The sequence below is a fragment of the Nycticebus coucang genome, chromosome 18 (assembly GCF_027406575.1).
Source record: "Nycticebus coucang isolate mNycCou1 chromosome 18, mNycCou1.pri, whole genome shotgun sequence".
In the NCBI taxonomy this organism is placed as follows: domain Eukaryota; kingdom Metazoa; phylum Chordata; class Mammalia; order Primates; family Lorisidae; genus Nycticebus; species Nycticebus coucang.
Window position 1 is genome coordinate 64,378,742 of NC_069797.1, and position 21,007 is coordinate 64,399,748.

The following is a 21,007-nucleotide window of genomic DNA, read 5'->3' on the forward strand; positions in this document are numbered from 1 at the left end:
AATAACTTAGAGGGCCCCAAATTGACAGGATTACTAGGGACTAAGGCTGTGAACTTTAACTGGACCTAGGATGTGCAAGGTTATGGTCAAGACTGCCTTGCATCTTTAAGAGGAGTAGGCCACTGATCACTTAGTAAATAAAAGCTATTGCCAGGTGAGGGCCCAAGTGTTCGGTACTGTTTACTTTGTCCATGTTTATCTGAAAAGAATTCCATAGAAATAAATTAGATGCTTAACTAGAATTTGACATGAGATTTATTTTGTGAAACAATGCAAGCGATTGTACGTCCCCACATACTATTTAAGGTGCAACAGGGTACAGTCGTGTTCTCCTTACACAGTAGTGCATCTAGTCCTTTGCCTTTAGTTATTGCACAAAAATTATAAAGCCCAGTGACCAGGACATGCTCACTCTGACAGGCAAATTGACCTGCACAATGAGAAATTAGAACAGTACATCAACTGGAATGGTCTAGCAATTTAAGTCAAATGCTTTAATGGTGGAAGTAAAACAAATAAGGATTCAGATTTGTTTTTTCAATATATTAATTTCTTTAAAGTATGTTCAGGCAAGGTGCTGTTTAAAACACTATTAGCTTTGTCCACAGATGTAAATTATCAAGTTACCTAAGGTAATTTTGACATTAAATGCAGCTTTAAATAAAAACATTAGGTTTACTTCTCAAAGCAAATGATACAGTTAGAAAGCCCTCAACCTTGTAAACTAAATATTCTGACACAAATGCACAAAATTAAGTTGGCAACATTTTTTAAAGGTCACATTAATTTTGAATATGTAGTGTCTGATGTTGGGCAAACTTTTGGTCTGGACTTCCAGGGCAGTTCTCCCTTTGGGCCATCAGAAAAAGGAACTGCCCACAAACTCCCACTAATGAGATTAACAAAGCGTTTAGATTCCTATATAAAAGCTCCTGGAACACACAGGAAATGCCAGATGGGAAGACTGGCTCTGGCTTTCTGGCCCCACCCCATGAGAGAACAATCTAGTGTGCAGTGTTTGCTGTTTTCACATACGCTCCTGTCTCACGAAGAATCAGGATGTTAGAAACCAGGTGGTTGCACCTCACTGGTAAAAGGTTTGGGATGATTTGATCTCATGGCTTTGCCTAATGTTCACTTAAGCCCACTGGCCCTCCTCCACCTGATAGTGTGTTAGTGTGTGTGTGTTCTATGGCTACTTCCAAAATGCACAATTTAATGTGGAAAATTAGGTTGTTATGCCTATCTCTTTAACACCAATGAAAATGCTCACAAAATTTCACTCCCACTCTCCACACGTCACCACACTGACATTTCTCTGGGAGCATGGAAGGCTACGTACAAAGTACAGACGTGAAAAGATGTTCTGTTGTGCACCGCTGCCTGAGGGAAAAGCTTTGGAGGAGTTGAGGAGGCAAGGGGCCTTCTAGCTGTACACCTTTGCTCTTAATGTGCTCATATCCTGTCACAAAAACTGGCAGACTTAAAAAAGCCACGGTGTGAGTCACCTGTAACTTTGGGATCCACCATGATAATTCTTCCCTAGTCTCCTTTGCCAGGTCAAAGCTTTGCAGTAGGCAGTTCAGACACCAGTCACTGGATGCAGGGAATGACACCTCACAGTGGAATGGGCACTGGCAGGCAGAGGGCAGAAGCAGTCCTTTAAGAAACAGTGGCTGTGGCACATTGAAGGCCAGTTCTACAGCACAGATGGCGGCCAAGAATCCCACACCTTGAGCTCCATCTCATAATACTGGGAACGTCCGACGTCACCCATCACAGCTGATCTGCAGCCTCCACAGATGGGTCTTTCAGGAGGCAGGAAGTGGAGCGAGGGTCCATGGCGGAGTGCATTATGGGGATATAAACATCATCCATGTTTGGCATGACAAAAACTTTCTGTAGGAAGATATTAAAGAACAGCTATGTAGAAGAACACTTTGCCAGGTTGTTACCCTATTTTGTTCTAAAGAATTTTAGGCCTTGGACATGTTTTTAAAAATACATAGGAAACCTTCCTACATATTCCAAACCAATTCTCCCACTATACTTTTATTTAGAAAGAAATGAGGAATCACACCAGTCCAAGAAGACAAGAATCCAATAAATTAGCTCTGAGGCAGATGGAGCCTTTGATTTCATGTACATATAATGCAATTATTTCTATGAATTGATGAATACTCAACAACATTAATTTAGGAGAATTGGCTTCAGTTACTCACAGTATTTCCAAATTACTATGTCCAGAACATATATTCCAAGTGAATTTCTCTCTTTAAATCCTATCAAAACGCAAGCTAATTTTTTTTTCAAACTAGAACCACACGAAGCTATATATGAAAGAAATTCTACTCTAGTGAGCACCCAAAGGATAATCAGTGACCAACAGTAATGGTCCTGTTTATAAAATAACTTTATTTGGGAATGTTGGCAACATCTTCAGTCCTCAGGAATGTTCTCTGACAAAAGCACAACACAAAACCAGCAGGTTGCTGTGAGAGGGTCAGCAGTCAGCCTTCAGCTTTCCAACCTCTCTCAAGGATACTGGGCACCCCTCTGCTTCCTCTTCTTTTCCTCCTTGTAGCTCAATACCCCCTAAAAGGGATGAGCCAGCCACCCAAATTCCTAATGTAGAATCTAGGAATATAAGAAAAAGGAAAAAAATTGAAGCCAAGAGTTTCCTTCTGCCATCTGGGTTCAAAGTACCTTTCCAAAAACTGGTTATTTCAGAAATTGGTTATGTTTAATCTCCAGCTTTTAAATAATACAAGTTTTTGAAAGGTTTTAACTCAAAATATACCAAAAGAATGGAGGTTGTCCTCAAAAGGTGAAATTCATTACAAAGTACATTTGCTAATCCACAAAACCTTGACGGACAACTGTGCCTCAAATATCTGATAAAAATTTGATGGAAAAAGCTCACCCCAGGGCCTCAGCCACAATGCTATTACTTTTGGTGGCAGAATGCAGAGAACAGGCGTGGAGAATAAACTCTGGCTTAGTAGACTCCAAGACTGCAGCAGAAGCTATCCAGGGGAGGGCACGCCTGACGCATCTGGGGGCTTCCAGGGTAGGTGGTACTCGGCACACAGAATGTTTGCTGAACTGAACAAACTGAGTGAGGTTGAACACATAAGGGCAGTGAGCAACTTGCCTGACCACAGGCCTCATGAGGGGCAAAACAACGTCCAGACAGTGCCAGCAGGCTTACCGGTAACACATGTCATCTCTTTGCTCTCTGTCCTGTCTTTTGGGTTTCTTCTGAAGGCTGAACGTTGTAATGTTCTCCGGACAAGGTTTGGGGTTTTTGAAACTATAACCCAAATTTTAAGCCCATGTTTGATCAAATGTGTACTCTCCTGGGATGAAGGTCCATAGCTTTCATCTCAAAATGAAAGATGAGGTTCAGTACCTTGGCTCTACCCAGAGCTTTTTATACTCGGTGTGAAACACTAGATAACATGACGCGTTTACCTGAAACTCTTGCTCCAGTTTCTTCTCTATCCAGTCTGTCACATGAACCAGAGTCACTTCTCTCTCTCCAAGTTTTGGCCGAGCTTTCAGCTCAACATAGGGTGGCTTCCGGAAACCATACCTTTTTGAAGAAGACAAGTAATAACCACATTTAAAAGCAAAGAAAGGGCCAGGTGTGGTGGCTCACGCCTGTAGGCCGAGGTGAGAGGATTGCTTGAGTTTAGGAACTCGAGACCAGTCTGAGGAAGACTGAGACCCCGTCTCTAAAAAAATAGAAAAACTAGCCGGGCATTATGGCTGGTGCCTATAGTCCCAGCTACTCGAGAGGCTGGGGCAGAATTGCTTGAACCCAGGAGTTTGAGGTTGCTGTGAGCTAGGGTGGTGGCACAGAAACTCTAGCCTGGGTGACTAAGTGAGACTATCTCAAAAAAAAAAAAAAAAAAAAAAAATATATATATATCTATATCTATGTGTGTGTATACATATATATGAAATATCTCTCTCAAAGAAAGGAAGCAGACAAGCATGGGTAGCACATATTCCTCAATCACACAGGGCTTTATCACTACTTAAAGTATTCTCTCATTCTGAAAATCCCCTCCAAAAATAACTCAGCACAGAAAATATGAATTGTGAGCTCCCTGTGTCCCTGAATGGTGTTAGAGTGGGATGGAATTATAACAGTTCTGACAAACTGGGAAAGCCAGGTAGCACCACTGGAAAAATCTGACCCAGGCATTGTTTTTTGATTTTTTTCCTAAAATGGTAATGACCTTTCTTCTATATTCATAGAAAAAGTACATGTACATTATCAAATTGAAACATACATAGCAAGTGGGTGAAGTAGAAAGTGAAAGTATGGCCCCTCTCTCCGTGTCACCCCTGAGAGAAGTAGGGTAACTGTTCCTCACACTCTCCTGTGGATGTGCCCATGGGGCACATTCTACACACAACCTTTTCCACCTCACACCCCACACTATGCTTTTTGTGCCTTCCCCAGGGTGCAGACTGGCTCTCAGAACTGTTAGTAAAGTATCCAGACAAGACCCTGTCCGCTATCAAACTAGCTAAAAACTTGACTCTGTCATGGACCAAAGTTTTTAGAAATATGACAAAAATGTCAAATTGCCCTAAACCCTCTGCATGTCTATACTTATCTCTGTGGATCAGTAACATATAAACACTTGAACATGTGTTCAGTGGCACAAACTTAGAGGCCTTTAATTTTTAATAGTGTCTCTTGCTAATGAGGCCTCCCATGGAGCAGTAGCATTTCTTTCTTTCTTTTTTTTTTTTAAGAGACAGAGTCTCACTTTGTCACCCTCAGAATACCTAACAATGCCGTTGCGTCACAGCTCACAGCATCCTCCAGCTCTTGGGCTTAGGCGATTCTCCTGCCTCAGCCTCCTGAGTAGCTGAGACTATAGGTGCCTGCCACAACACCTGGCTATTTTTTTGTTGCAGTTTGGCTGGGGCCAGGTTCGAACCCACCACCCTCGGTATATGGGTCCAGTGCCCTACTCACTGAGCCACAGGAACTGATAAATCAAAGAACTTGGCAGAAAGGGGAGGAAATAGTGTATCAACTCTTACTATTCAAAAAATTTTTATGAAGGTGTAGAAGACTGTACAATGAGGAAATAACTGGTTATTTCTGGATGATTGGATTATGGACTTTTATTTTTTTCTTGTTTTTTCCCCCTCGTGTCTTCCAATCACTTTTTTTAATAATGAAAATATTACTTAAAAAAGATCTAAAAAGGCATTTTTAAGTTTTATTGGGAAATACCAGCATCATCATCAAATTGTTAGTCAATTAAATAAATCCTCTCATGATCATTCCTACAAACCCTCTGGACACCAAGGATACATACTAGCATGTTGGTTTTGCTCTATGAATACACAACATAGAGCTATACATATTTTCATTGTGTTTACATATTTTTCCTCTTCATAAACCTTGATAGAAATATATATATACAAACACACACATATATATACACATATATTATATATATATATATATATTTTTTTTTTTTTTTTTTTTTGGTAGAGTGCCATGGTGTCATCACCACTCACAGCAACCTCAAACTCTTAGGCTTGAGCAATCCTCTTGCCTCAGCTTCCCAAGTAGCTGGGACTACAGGCTCTTGCCACAACACTTGGCTAGGTTTTTCTATTTTTAGTAGAGACAGGGTCTCACTCTTGCTCAGGCTGGTCTCTAATCCTAAGCTCAAACAATCCATCCACCTTGGCCTCCCAGAGTGCTAGAATTATGGGCGTAAGCCACCGTGCCTGGCCTCCCCTGGTGATTCAAACATGCACCTGGGGCTGAGAACCAACTCTTCAGATAGACCTCCCACCACACAGACCAAGTGCATGTGCTCCTGCCACCTCAACACCTCAGGGAATTCCCCCCCCCACCCCCCGTCTGAACTCTGCTGGATACGTGACTCCGTATGTAAGCTGGGGGCCTACCTCAACAGGATGCTGTGAGGACTAACCAGGCGATGCAGTTACAAGCCAGGCCAGGCAGAGAATAAGGGCTCTTTTTACAAATGACAGCTGTTACTACTGGTGGAACAGTTGGCTTTAGAGAGGAGGAAGATCAGGAACTGAAAGAGCTCATACCATAAACTTCATGTATTAACGTTAACTTTTTTTCTAGTATGTGAAGAGGAATCCTTAAATGTGATTAGCCAGTCACAGAAGAAAGTACAATGAGATTTACAACTAACATTAAGGTCCCATGAAAAATATTTAGAAGTGCTTCTCCCCATAAGCCCAGGGTTAAGCCCGCTGGGATTCTTATGGTCAAGCAATAAGAGGAATCACTTGCTGTCCCTGAGGGCACCCTACCTACCATATTCGGTCAGTTGGGGGTGGTGGAATGTTGACCGCCAAGGTTCCTCTACATTCCTGTACTTCAACAGTCAGCAGCAGGGGCGTATTGGAGACTTCTTCAATCTTCTTTTTAATGAACTCTGTCTCTGTTGCCTTTTGGAAATATTTTGACTTGGTAATTTTATCAACAAACCTCATAATCTTACTTGTTCGATGACCTCCAACATACCTTTAAATGTAGAACACAAATGTGGGTGGTTAGTATGAACCTGGCTCTTTCACAAACAAAAACCTGTGGTTCCTTGTTCACCTTACTTGAGAGCAACTCCTGAGGCTATGGGCTGGGTCATTCTGTCCTGGGGTTGCTGGTAGCACTCTCCTTCCCAGTTACGACCATAAAAAATGTCTCCAGACATTGGCACATCTCTCCTGGGGGTGTCAAATCACCCCCCGTTACTACACTAGAGAAGGTATACATGTCAGACAGTGCCCAAGTCTTAACAACAAAAAGGGCGGGATATAGGCCTCGTACAGGTTTCTTACCTTGCCTCCTTCATACAACTCAAAATACTGAATAAAAAGCTAGTGTCCTATTAGAAGAATCTCACAATCTCCATACATAAAATAGTAAATCAATGCTCTATCAACAGGTACAAAAACCAATAACTAATTGACTGCCTTTAGTTGATCTCATACCAGTTCTGAGTGATAATTACTTTTCAAAGGGCTTGGCATTTCTTTTACAAAAAAATGCTACCTTAAGCTAACATGCTAACAGGTCAAGAAAACGAGCTTTTGTAATCAGGCTACATCTACCGTAAGACTGACCTAAGAGGCTAAAAAGAGAGAATATTGCTTTTGAAAATCCTCCACAGTTCCATAGCATGAGGAATAGTATGTGTGTAGAGAAAGCAACCATTCTTCAGAAGGTCAAGCAGCTAGATTTTTTTAGCACCAACTCTCTAAACATCCGATTTTCTTCTCAATTCCTAGTAGATTTCAGAAGTGAATAGGTTGATGTTTTCTTACTGAAGTTTCTGAATCATCTGGCTTCTTTCTCATCTTAGTTTCTTCAACTCACTTTAAATAATGAAAAGATCCTTATGGACTTAAAACACTTTGATCACTCCGCAGTCAAAGTAGCAGGCAAATATAGCCCCCCAGTGAAGTTCATGATCCAAAAGATCAGCTAAATCATCCAGTCTTCAAATTTCGCCAAAGAAATCACCTGAATGTTTCAGTTGTGCAGGAACTAGAGTTCAACAAACGGCAAATGTGACCCAGCTGAGCGAGCAAGTCTGTCTGTCCACCAGACGCTGGGAGGGGGTATGTGCTCTGTGCTGCTTCTGAAGACCCAGGGTGAGGCTCTGTGCCCTTTGACACATTAGAAAGCCATTTGGGTCGGAACTGTCTTAAGTAAGGAAACCTATAGGTTTTTTTTTTTTTTTTTTGGCTCTGGGATCTGGAATTTAAATAACCCTCTGACACTGGACATCAATGCAAAAACCACTCAGCGTAGGAACAAAGATCAGAGGAAGAGGGAAACAAGGCTCACTGCCAACTTGTGCCCTGACCCCAGGGGACTCCAGAAGCTCTGGCTGGCCTACTCACCCTTCAGCTCCTGGGAGCACCTGTTTGTCTCCCCCACTGGGCTCTGGAGCGTCATCTTCATCGGAGGAGCCAGCACTGGAGGATTCCTCGTCGCTGTCAGCCAGACAGAACACCCTGGGCCTGCAACTGCACAGGCAGAGAGTCACCACTGCAGTCTGCCCCCACAGCCCAAGCCCTGCTCAAAACCAGAACACACATACACCCATGCACACACGCTCAGCCAGGTTGTCACTCTCTCCAACCCACCCAAAAAAAGAGGCTCAATCCAGGAATCCTTGGATTGGCATGTTTGCTTGAGAGACTCTTCAGCACCAAGTCCCCTGACAGGACCACAGAGGACTTGGGCCTGGAAGAGTTTGCTTTGGAGTGTGCATCGGAAGCACAATAGTGGGGATGTGATGCGGTCCACATAAAATGCAGTGACATCATCATAAGATGCAGTGACATCATCAGCAAGCAGCACAGCCAAATGGGAGGGAGAATGGAAAGAGCAGATAGTTGCGAAGGTGAGGTGACAGCTTATGTTGGTGACATGACCACCACTCACTGATGATGGAGATGTTCAGCCAAGTCCCTTGACTCTAGCTATTGAACAATTATGATGCTTTCTGACTCAGTTACCCCCAAATTAGTTTTGACTTGAGACTCCTTCCTTACATGTCTTACCCCACACCTGCACATCATCTGAGGATCACAGAAAAAGCCAACAAGTCTCAAAGGCCTCTAGGAAGTAACTGGCATGAGAACCAGGAACTTCCCTAGAAAAGGACCAATTTAAAGACCATTTTTTTAAATTAAAGTAACAAAAGGCCTCCTCAGAGAGCTATGCCCCTTGCTCATCTTTATAGGCTGGATACTCTTTTCCAGAGTCATGGGGTGGTGGTGCTGGCCACCAGTAGTAGAAGTTGATCAAAGTTTCCCTCTGGGGGGGACTGGAGGCTGCTCCGCCAAGCTTTTGACCCACAAAAGGAGGTTCCCTCCTAGGACTGTGGCTTTGCTTCACAGCACTGGTAGGATGATTTCTAAAGTTCAGAGAGTCAATCAGAATGAAAAGAATGAGGGATAGAGTAGTCTCTGAACATTATTAAGCAACCAAATGGTCACTGGTTGGGCCTTATAATTTTTTTTTTTTTTTTTTTGGAGACAGAGCCTTAGTGTATTGCCCTCAGTAGAGTGCTATGGCATCATAGCTCACAGCAACCTCAAACTCTAGGGCTCAAGTGATTCTTTTGCTTCAGCCTCTTTAGTAGCTAGGACCATAGGTGCCCGCCACAACGCCCAGCTATTTTTAGAGATGAGGTCTGACTCTGGCTCAGGCTGGTCTTGAACCGTCAGCTCAGGCAATCCACATGCCTTGGCCTCCCAGAGTGCTAGGAATACACGTGTGAGCCACTGTGCCCAGCTTGGGCCTTGTATTTTTGACAAAGACACAATTACTTAGAGAGAGGAAGGCAGTAGAGCTCAGCTCCTAGCTCCCTGCAGCTGTGATTCTTTAGTTTTTTTCTGATGCTACCCTTGGGCCATCAGAAGCCCATAGGGGCAGTCATCTACTGGCCAGTGGAGGCCAAGGCCACCAAAGGCCAGAGCACACATGCTGGTATGGACTTGAAGGCCCATCAGCGGCCTCAGCACGATGTACTGGGAGGGCAGAACTGAAACCTCAGCCCCTGAAACAGGAGCCTATTGTAAGAGGACCTCAAGAGTGTCCTTTCTGGCAGTACACACAGATCCTCCTCAACCCCAGATCTGAAACATTAGAGCCTGCACTCCAGCCAATGGGCTGGACTTCATGTTAAAGGGAAACTCCCTCTGTAGGAACAAAGGCATCTTGTCCTTGGCCACGGGACTATACCTGATACTCTCTTCCTCCTTCTATCAGACGCCTGGCGGTCCAGGAAATGCTTATGTGCATTCATCAATCACAGAGCGAACACAGAGTGTTCCCTGGGTAGGCAGCCCTCAATGAGATCTCTTATTTAAAATGTATATAGCAATGTACGATTCCCAAGAAAGGGATCAGAACAAGGAAAGTCAGAGACATCAATCTCCCCTAAACTGCACATCACAGAAACATGTCTGATGTCTCCATCAGTAAGATGGCTATGCCCTCTGGCTCTCAAATCTCCTGCTGCCAGGTACAGAACCTGTCCCTAGGGCACAGGGAGTCTGCTCCTCATCCATACAGCACAAAAGGCTGCCTGCAAGATCTGGGACCACGGTGAGATCTGCTGAGCCAATGCCTGTCCTGTCTTGTCCCTACCAGTCTGTCATCTGGCAGCTCCAGACCTTGGGCAGAAGATGCCAAAGGCTGAGCACTGCAGTGAGCTCTCAGGTTCCCAAATTAATCCTCTGCAGGACAAAGAATAGGGTAAATTTTGTGGCTTGAAGTAGACAATTTAGATAATGTTGTATCAGGTAAACCAGATCAGATGATGTGAAGTTCCAACTTGGACCACATAATACCTCTACTCCCTGTGCTGACAGCTGCATTATGTGGCCCCTAATACTTACTAATTGTGCAGTTAAATGGTTAGCTGATATTCAGTTTTATAAACAAACATGCATTTTATGATCTCAGCCTTATGACTTCAGCATGAACTTCAGAGAAAGAAATAATGCGTATCTTTGAGGAAGATGTGGTAGAATGCAATGATCCTAATTGTGCTAAACACACCTCAGAATTCCAGATGAGTGTGATAGCCTTTCAAAGGCTTATTCCAGTTAGGCAGTCTCTGCCAAAAAAATCTTTTTGGAAATATGGAGCCAGACACCTAACAAAAACTGGATTATTTTATTAGACTATAGTCTTGGACCAAATATAGAACCTCTGTAAGCTGACCACCCAAAGGATTGCAATAGACTGAGGTGGTCAACATACGGAACTAGGCCTGCTGTATCGATATGTACAAGTGGCATATCCAGTCTATGAAAATTAGGTCAACTTAAGGAGGTGGTCAACTATGGAGGTTCTACTGTATTTTATTTCTTGGTCTCATAATCACTATCACTTCTGATGACTTCTAACAACTTCTCAAAGAACCAAACCATCTTACAAAGCAGGGTGATTGCTGTTACTCCTTGGGATAGTTAAAAGAATGTCACAGACTACAGATGCAAGTCTAAAAAGCAGCTCCAAAAACATAGTTTTAGAGAAGAACTCATAATCAGACTGAGCAGCCCTGTGAAGAGTGTGCTTTGAGAGAGACCACATTCATAAGCATCTAGTGATTTTTTTTTTTTTTTTGAGACAGAGTCTCAAGCTGTCACACTGGGTTAGAGTGCCATTGAGTCACAGTTCATAGCAACCTCCAACTCCTGGGCTTAAGCGATTCTCTTGCCTCAGCCTCCCAAGTACCTGGGACCACAGGCACCCACCACACACCCAGCTATTTTTTGTTTATAGTTGTTATTGTTGTTTGGCAAGCCCAGGCTGGATTTGAACCTGCCAGCTCTGGTGTATGTGTATGGCTAGCGCTTTAGCTGCTTGAGCTACAGGTGCCGAGCCAGCATCTGGCCAGCATCTCAAGAGTGTCCTTTCTGGCAGTACACACAAGATCTAGTGATTTTTTTTTTTACTTGAGAGAAACTGGTCCCATACATCTGTCACACACCCACAAACTAGACCTAGTCACAGTATGAACTCAAAGTACTCGGTACCCAGAACATCAGGGCCCTGGATGCAGAGTGGTTTAGGGTATACGGTGGACTAGTGACCCAATGTGGAGAGCAGAGGGGGCCACCCTCTGACTTGGGGACTTACACACAGGCCCAGACTGCAGTGCTGGAGCAAGAACAAGCCAGGTGCCTTACAGGAAACACTCCATTCCAACACCACTCCTCATTTAAATACCAGACGCAGCACGCTGCCCTTACTGATTCATTCTGGTCCTCTTCTGGTCAATTCCTACAGTGAAGACTGCTCAGCTCACTGCCTGACTTCACTTGAGTACCTTACTGCCCCAAGTTAGGTTAACTACAGTGTGTGACAAAAAGATTATCTGGGAAGTAAAAAGACTAAAGGAAAAATACCCACAAGTATACAGTGGATACACATTTCAAAAGGAGGGGACTTGGGACTCACTAGAATACAGCAACACAGATTTCAGAGTCTCCATCTCACCCTCAAGGTGCTGAGGTGAAGGAACTTCCTATCAGGAAGGACTCTCAGGGTTAGGGAGGGGGCAGCATCTCCACAGACTTCTCACTGGATACTCATTTGCGTATTTGAACAGTACTGAAAAAGATGGGGAGACAAACCAGGGGCCCTGCCAGGCAGACAACGGGGAGTGGACCCTTAGGTGTGGGGCCCTGGAGGAAAGGGCTGCTGTGGGCCAACTTTTCTAACATCCTGAGCTTTGGAGGTGTGATATTGAGGGAGATGTCAGTATCAAAGAGCACAAGCTTAACCACAGATACTGCGGACACTGACCTCCTTCCCTCCTCTATGACTTAACCTCAAAGTGATTCAGGACGCAAGAAACAAGTTGGATTCTAAAATTATTATGGGGCTTTCAGAGGCTCTCAATGGTTTCAGAAACTGTGTGCCAAATGGCACGTGTGGAGGCATTTTCTGGAAGAAGGATCCAGAGGTCTCAGATTCCCAGAGGGGTCCTTTATGCAAAAAAGGGTTAAGAGTTCATTTTCCAGGCCTTTTTTCTCCCACATCAAGTGTGTCTGGATTGTATTCTTCCTTGCTTTTAAACTTAAATGACAGCCAATTACACGTGAACATATAATTTAACCCCCTCACAGAAAGAAGCCAAACATTTTATAACATTCTTCTAGGGGAAAAAAATGGTACTTTAAGAAATATATTAAAAATTAAATATATTATCATCACATTCCTAAAGCAGAGGATTTTTGTCACTCAGTCTGGAGAAGGGTGGCTTGTTTGGAAACATGTCCATCCTCTGGTCAGACAGAGTTTATGAACTTGAAATTGTGCCAAGAGAGCCACATGAACAGAAGTGAACATGGAATGCCTAAGTGTCAAGGACCTCAGGGACTGGGCCTGGTTGCAACACCTGATGCTCCAAGAGCTCTTTCCAGTGGAATACCTGTACCTCTGTGTCAGCCCGGGGCTGTTTCCAAAGGGAGCTCTTTGCAGAAATGCTTCTGACTGAAGTCTGTTCTGCCATGCTCCCATTTCATTAGACCTCACTTCCCAGGCTGCTTCTGCCTAAGGTGCTTCATTTTTCTAAGCAGCTGCTTCTGCAGGTCATGGCTGCTCATGTGGTAGGACAGGGACAGCAGCATTAGAAGTGGAGTCTGATGAGTTCAGAACCCCAGCATTCAAACTGGGGACATCTGAAAGACTGCCCCTGCCACAAAAGCCTCATTACTACTCCCAATCTCAAGTTTTCTCAGGCCCATGTCTGCGCCTTTACATTTAGGAACATGACAAAAAGACAGGTTTCCTGATGGCTTCACATAGGATCAAACAAGACTTAGACTTTACAGGGCATGAAATGCTACATGGAGGGTTGATAAATACCACTCACCAGAAAATACAAATCCACAGATTGCCGAATCCAAACACATTTTAACAAATAGAAAAATGAAAGGAAAATAGCACAGATACAGGTTAGATTCCAAACAGCAGGTGAAATTCTCCAATTATTAAAACAGGAATATTTCATTAAATAACTGGGATAAATCAGAATAATCTAAGAATATGCTCCAATGTATAACCCAACTCCTTTATCTATTACCACACGCATGAATAAAGGCATTAGCTCAGTACTGTTCCTAAGCAAATCCCTGAGAGCCTGTGTCTCACAGTGAGGCCTGAGGAGCTGGCTCCTTGCAGCATTTACTGGTCATTATACTATTGATTCCATGCCAAGGGGCTAAAGCTGCAAGAAGCAGATTCTAGTTGGCTTTTTACATTTGGTAAAAAAACAATTAATATAATTTTTAAACATTTCAGAATATTATAGGGGGTACCCACATTTTATTTACATAGTTTGCTTTTATGTATATAAAACAAAACTTTTATCTTTTAAGTCAAAGATAAAAAAAAGTGCACCGTACCTATTAGGTATGAATTACCCATCCCCTTCTTCCCCCTCCCACATGCTTAATTTTCAATGTGTAATATAATTTGAATTTGTAGTCAGAGCAGTCATTTTTAAGGAGGGTAGGGCTGTAAAAGTTCTAGCACCTCCACTTCTAGGAGTTCAAGGGGGCAAGAAAAAAAAAATCAAGCTTCATTATCTCACAATTTTGGGACATTTACTAAATCAGACAAACTCTGGGTAGCAGATATACTATCTACAAAGAAAATTTACTAAGCAAATCAATATTGTACTATTTAGGGAAAATTCTTCTCAAAACACTTTAGGAGCACCGGCTTGGACACTTTAGGAGCACCGGCTTGGCTACAAAATCAATCTAATTGTAAATAATTCTAACTCTGTGATTAAAGCAGACAGGTCCCCTGAGAACCTTAGCCTGCTCTGCACATTGCTGTATGTGGTTGAAAGCTGATCAAGAAGCTTTCTTAAGGCTTCTATTCTTCCTGTCTGAGTTGGTGATGCTTTCTGGTAATTGATACTGTGTGCACCACCATCAACAGTGAGTTCAAAAGGAGCTGTCACAGCTGAGTAGGGGTGGGACTCACAGTCTGCTGGGGATGAGACTAGGAAACCATGCCCCAAAACATTCTGAGGCCCAGAAGCACTTACATAGCTGCTCACTCAACATCCAGGGGCTACTATACATCAAACCTGCTTCTCAAAGGCTACAGGGAAGGTGTGATTAGTAAATTCATATATAGCCCCTTACCCTTCTTTGCCAATTTCTCCAACCTTCAGGGCTTCAACAAGAGGCTCTTTACCTAGTTTGGTCAAATTCATTTTGGTCTCGAGAGTCATCAGAAAGGACCCATTGTAGGACATTTCCAAATCAATCCAGAGTCCTGGAGAAATGGGGAAAAAACAGAATGGGTTTTTCCCCCCAAAAGACACATGACTTAACGACAGTACAAAAACTTATATTGTAAATTAGTGTCTAGTGGGCACCACATGGAAAGTCTACATACAGCTGTATTGCTGATACAGGCAGGAACAAGACTGTGAGAGTGCTATCCTATCAGTGCACTCACGAAAAGAATGGTCCGAGCATTTGGCCGATGGCCAGCATTTCAGTACCCACTGAAACAAACATGAGGAATTCAGTGCATATGTCAGCACTGGAAGGGTCCGGTCCTCTGGCTGCTTCTGCTTGACCCACAGCAAAGCCAGGACAAGGTATGCTGATGCCCAGGGAGATTTCACCACAAGCTAGATTGTTTTTTAAACACACACACACACACACACACACGCGCGCGCGCGAACCACTGTCTTTCTTTAAATTATCCAGTGAGGGGAAGAGGGCACACAGAAAAGATTCAGATTTATTTTGGCATGATAGGAAGTGACAAAAACTTTGAGACAGTAGCTCACTCTGTTGCCCCAGGCTAGAGTGCTGTGGTGTTACAACTCACAGCAACCTCAAACTCCTGGGCTCAAGTGATCCTCTTGCCTCAGCCTTTCAAGTAGCTTAGACTACAGGTGCCCGCCACAAAGTCTAGCTATTTTTCTATTTTTAGTTAGAGATGGAGTCTTGCTCTTGTTCAGGCTAGTCTCAAACTCCTAAGCTTAAGCAATTCACCCATCTCAGCCTCCTAGAGTGCTAGGATTACAGCACGAGCCACTGTGCCTAGCCTATAAAAACTTTCCTTTCTGGAAATTGCTGAAAAAAAAAATTAACTTTCAGTTCCCAGGATTACCTAGATAAAGTCAGGCAATCACTTTGTACCTTAGTTAAAAACTCCTTCCTTAGGAAAGACACTAATGCTAATAAGATCCTATCTAAGAGGCATGTGGCTTTGTGGGGTTTCACTGGCTGGCCACTGACCAGTAGTCTATAATGCAAACTGTATTCATCTCATGACCCTTTTCTATCTATTCAGGGATTCTATGATTTGGCAGGTAAGACAGGCTATGCTGTGATTTTTCAGACTCAGAGCCCCATAATACTTCATGGACTTTCTACCAAAATGTGATTCTTCAGGTGGCTGTTTAAGTGTTAAACTCTTGTAGATTTTCATATGACAAATGACAACATCCAAAAGGAAGGAGGATGTTGATCTAAAACCATGTTCACACACAGCAGCAATTTTAAGCAATCACAGTAAATAAGCCATCCCGCACACGGCTCCCACCTCACACTTCCTGCTTAACCTCAGGAAGCACTAATGCTGTAATTCCTCACTAAGGGCAGAATGATTTCTATTTTGTTTTCAACGAATTCTTTTTAAAAAAATTTTTTTTTTTTGTAGAGACAGAGTCTCACTTTACCGCCTTCAGTAGAGTGCCGTGACATCACAGGACTCACAGCAACCTCCAGCTCTTGGGCTTCCACGATTCTCCTGCCTCGGCCTCCCGAGCAGCTGGGACTACAGGCGCCTGCCACAACACCCGGCTATTGTTTTTTTTTTTTTTTGTTACAGTTTGGCCGGGGCTGGGTTTGAACCCACCACCCTCGGTATATGGGGCTGGCGCCCTACTCACTGAGCCACAGGCGCCACCCTCAACAAATTCTTTTTACCATAATTGAAGTAATTCTTTCCCAGGAATGACCTGGTTTGGTCAATTGTGATTATCTTCTTTGCAGCAAAACTCACAAAGCTGCTTTATTTCTTGCTTACATTAAGTAGCTAAAAATCATTAATTAGCTTGACTTTAAAGGTGCTATTACAAGAAATAAAGGGTGTATCTGCTTTAATAAAGACATTGAATTAATCACTTCTAATAAAAAGGGGATTAGAGCAAAGGACTAGGTATTTATAGATTTTTTTAAATTATTTTTTGAGACAAGAGTCTTAGTCACCCTCAGTAGAGTGCTGTGGCATCACAGTGCACAGCAACCTCATCTCTTGGGCTCAAGTGATCCTCTTGCCTCAGCCTCCCTAGAAGCTGGGACTACAGGCACCCGCCACAACGCCCAGCTGGTTTTTTCTATTTTTAATAGAGACAGGGTTTCGCTCTTGCTCAGGCTGGTCTCAAATCCTGAGTTCAGGTGATCCACCTGCCTCAGCCTCCCAGAGCGCTAGGATTATAGGCCTGAGCCACCATGTCGGGCTATTTATAGATTTTTAAATTCAATATAAAAAGAATATCAGTAAAGAAGATATTTATTGCTATATAATGTCTCCAGCTTTACTTAATTTGAGAATTAACAGATTCAAACTACCTGGTTACTATATGTATAAATATAACCATTTCTTTTGAAAGTCCCAGATTTCCATTAAATATTACAAGTATATATTGTGGCCAGGTGCAGTGCCTCACGCCTGTAATCCCAGCACTTGGGAGGCCAAGGCAGGTGGATTGCTTGAGCCCATGATTTTGAGACCAGCATGAGGAAGAGTGAGACCCCCCATCTCTTAAAAAAAAAAAAAAAGTCGATAGCTGGGTATTGTGGTGGGCACCTATAGTCCCAGCTACTCGGGAGGCTGAGGCAAGAGAATCGCCTAAGTCCAGGAGGTTGCTGTGAGCTGTAAGGCCACAGCACTCTACCAAGGGCAATAAAGTGAGACTCTGTCTCTAAAAAATAATAATAATAATCAGCTGTGTAGCTTTCAAAAAAAAAAGTCGGGTGGGCTCGGTGCCCGTAGCTCAGCGGTTAGGGTGGCAGCCACATACATCAAGGCTGGTGGGTTCAAACCCAGCTTGGACCTGCTAAACAATGACAACTGCAATGAAAAAATAGCCGGGCATTATGGCAAGCATCTACAGTCCCAGCTACTTGGGAGGCTGAGGGAAGAGAATCACTTAAGCCCAAGAGTTTGAGGTTGCTGTGAGCTGTGACGCCATAGCACTCTACCGAGGGCGACAAAATATGACTGTTTCAAAAAAATACATAAAGAATAAAAGTATGCATTGCCTATGAAAACTGATGTATTGAAGACACCAGAATTTTATTTCTCACAAAATGGAAGGTTTTGCTTGTCTGTTTTAAATGAGGGGATATGGACATAGGTTTAGTAAACTTCCAGCTGTCATCCCAGTCACTGAGACTTTCTCCCCAATGATGTATGGTCTAGTGTCCCTGGCAGGATCTAAGAGGGGAAGGCTGAGGGAATAACAGGGAGCTCAGTCAGGTGGACTGGAATTTCTCAACCTCTGTTCATCAGCATCCTCATCTCCACAAAGGAGACCTCACTGCCTCTTCATGGGAGGGCTGCATATAACCCAGCACCTGTCATAGCCGGGCCAGGTGGCTTCCCTTTTTCTGCTGTCACCAGCACACTCTTATATTTTTTGCTCCGGCCTCCCTTGGTGCTGTAGCCAGGGAAGGGCTGCACTGGACAACTGCAGAGCCTGCTATCTTAGGATAAGAGCCTGGACATCTGACCACGCCTCTGCCTGGGGAAGGGCCTGTTCTTTACACCACTGAATGCACCCCCACCAGGCCCACCCACAGGCCTTGCTCAGACCTAGCACTCAATGAAAATATGAAGGAAACAAGAATGGTTTGCAAATTTTTAAAAACAGAAATGGCAAATATTTCAACAAATTACTCTAATATCATGTACTTGCATTCAGATGAGGGCAAGGAGACTATTTTAGCATTAGGTGCGAAGAAAGTCTTGCTTGTGTGGCAATGATTCAGCAGGCAGAAAATGCCCTGAAAACTTTGGTAGGAGAACACGAAACTCCTGTAACCTGGACCAACGGGTTATGCAATGGGTGAGTTGGGAGGTCCCTGCCTTGCAAGATCGAAAGATGCAATTAACCATTACAAATAAAAATGACTTCCCTTTGGGGATATATGTAGCCACAATGTGAAGATGGGGACATATACTGTGCTACGATCAGCATCTGAACTCTGACCTAATGCTATTTAATCTAGTAGTCGCAGGGTTTTTTCTTTTGTGTGCTTGACACATATTAAGACTTAGCCATGAGGCTCTTCATTTAAGATGCTGCTTTCTACCGCCATCCGGCATGGGTGATGCTCAAGGACAAAAACCAGAAGTTGAGCAGCAGGAGGATTTTTGATGCCTTTAAAAAGGAGTAAGGCAGTGTGTCCCGAGAGGTTTTCTGGAAAGTGGGCTGGAGGAAGAAACATGAAGGGGTCCTCGTGTTCTGAGGTTATGCAGTGGTGATGGGGGAGCCTGATAACCAACACACAGAGGATCAGAGCCCTACACAACCGGCACTTCACGTGGCAACCCGTGGGACGTGACTGACCACAGGTATGACAAGCCCCAGTCAGAGCTCGTGCAGGAACCGGCAAGGACCTCAGATGGCCATTCTTCCACTCTTCAGCGCTCTTCAGTCCACCACTACTCAGAGGACTTCCTTCCACCAAAATTGCCTACCGAGTTCTTGATGCTCGATATCAGAACTAAAGACACCAAGATGAACCCCAGCCCTCTCAAGCATATGTTTCAAGAATAAAAATTCTTATCCTAGGCCACCAGGTGCAGCTCACCCCATGATGACACAAGATGTCATAAACATGCCTTGGTGCAGAGACAAAGGGTAGGACTAACCAGACAGAGGGTCTTCTGCCTTCTCCCTGGTTTTCTTTTGTTTTTTTTTTTTTTTTGAGATAGAAAAGATCATTTCATTTTTATTTAATACAACAATGAGAAATAATTCAAGAAATAGGGTATTTGAAAAGGAATTCTTCTTTATTGATGAGCATATTTTATTAACAAGGATCATTTCTCGGTAGCCGGTGGAAGGAACCAGATCACCTTGGGAACATGCTGCTAAAAGCCGGTCAGCTCATCTTCCTTGCGTTTGTCAGTCTGGTAACCAGAAAGTGTCAACTCCTGATTTTGATAAGGAAGACTCTGGAATACTTTCATGTGAATATAATGATTTTCGCCTACTCATATCTTAATGTAGTAATTTATTCCAGCAACTACTTGAGTTTTATACTCTTCAGCTTCAAATTCTTCGTAATTCTTATTTGTTTTTTCTTCAAGCTGTGGTTTAATCTGGTTAGCAATCTCCTGGAGTGGCACATTTGGCTTCAGTTAAACCTCCAGGTATCATTTTGGCTGGTTATTTCTTTGTTGGGTGAGTTGCTGGTAGAGAAGTCTTCTCCCTGGTTTTCTAGTCAACAAACCTCTATTGCATCAGTAACAGCCTGTTTGTTTTTTGTTTTTTTTTTTTTTTGAGTCAGGGTCTTACTCTGTTCCTGGAGTGTAGTAGTGTGATCATCGGTCACTCCAACCTCTAACTCCTATGCTCAAATGATCCTCCTGCCTCTGCCTCCTGAATAGCTGGGACCACAGGTGCATACCACCATACCCAGCTAAATTTTTGTAGAGACAGGGTTTCTCTATGTTGCCCAGGCTGGTCTCAAACTCTTGCCCTCAGTGGTCCTCATGCATCTACCTCCCAGAGTGCTGGGATCACAGGTGTGAGCCACCACCTGGCCCTGTTTTTATTACTATTAAAGACATCAGTCTCATCAGATCAGGCTTCCCAGGGCACTGCTGCTCGAAGAGTTAAGGGCACTGGAAGCCTTGCTCACCTGAGCTTGGTCCTCACATTATCTTCTCCTCCACTTCCCTCTACCTGTAAATATTAAGAGCTGATTTTCATTTTGAAAGCCAACATTTGCCATCCAAGGAACAAAACTTCTTAAAATGGAACATTTGATAATATATTATCAAGAACAGATGTTGGAGTTCTTTGGCTGTCAGAACACAGCAGTGACTGTTTTGTTCCTGGCAACAGATTGGTACCACATTGCTCACTGAAATACTCAGCTGGCAAAGTTACTTCAGCCCCAGCATTGGATGACAGCACCAGGCACTATAGGGTAAGGTCTGGAATAACAGTGTAGACACTGGGCACCTGTAATCATGACAAGGGGATCTCTGGAGATGGACAAAGTTCCTACTCCTATGGGATGTAGTAATAGTTCCACAGAATCTGAGACCTTCAAATGTGGGCTGTTGTTTGGGTATCTGGAAACATGGCCAAATCATTAGGGCCCTCTGTTCATGGGGGACCCTCAGTGACTATTTACAGGCTTAAATACATGCAACAAACGTCCTAAAGACTAA

The 21,007-nt window shown here is 43.4% G+C and overlaps 1 protein-coding gene across 4 annotated transcripts in view; it reads right to left on the reverse strand.

The window, feature by feature from the left end:
• Window positions 1-237: 237 nt before the first annotated feature.
• Window positions 238-21,007, reverse strand: part of TEX2 (testis expressed 2) — a 118,869-nt gene continuing 98,099 nt past the window's right edge. For 3 of the 4 annotated variants that reach the window (XM_053567666.1, XM_053567667.1, XM_053567668.1), the window contains exons 8-12: window positions 14,716-14,848; window positions 7,930-8,055; window positions 6,338-6,547; window positions 3,475-3,595; window positions 238-1,899 (exon numbers count right to left, since the gene is read on the reverse strand). In XM_053567666.1, the coding sequence (XP_053423641.1) occupies window positions 1,777-1,899; window positions 3,475-3,595; window positions 6,338-6,547; window positions 7,930-8,055; window positions 14,716-14,848 (713 nt within the window). In that variant the 3' untranslated portion in view covers window positions 238-1,776. The remainder of the gene's footprint in view (window positions 1,900-3,474; window positions 3,596-6,337; window positions 6,548-7,929; window positions 8,056-14,715; window positions 14,849-21,007) is intronic. The other variant, XM_053567669.1, reaches the window with a different exon arrangement.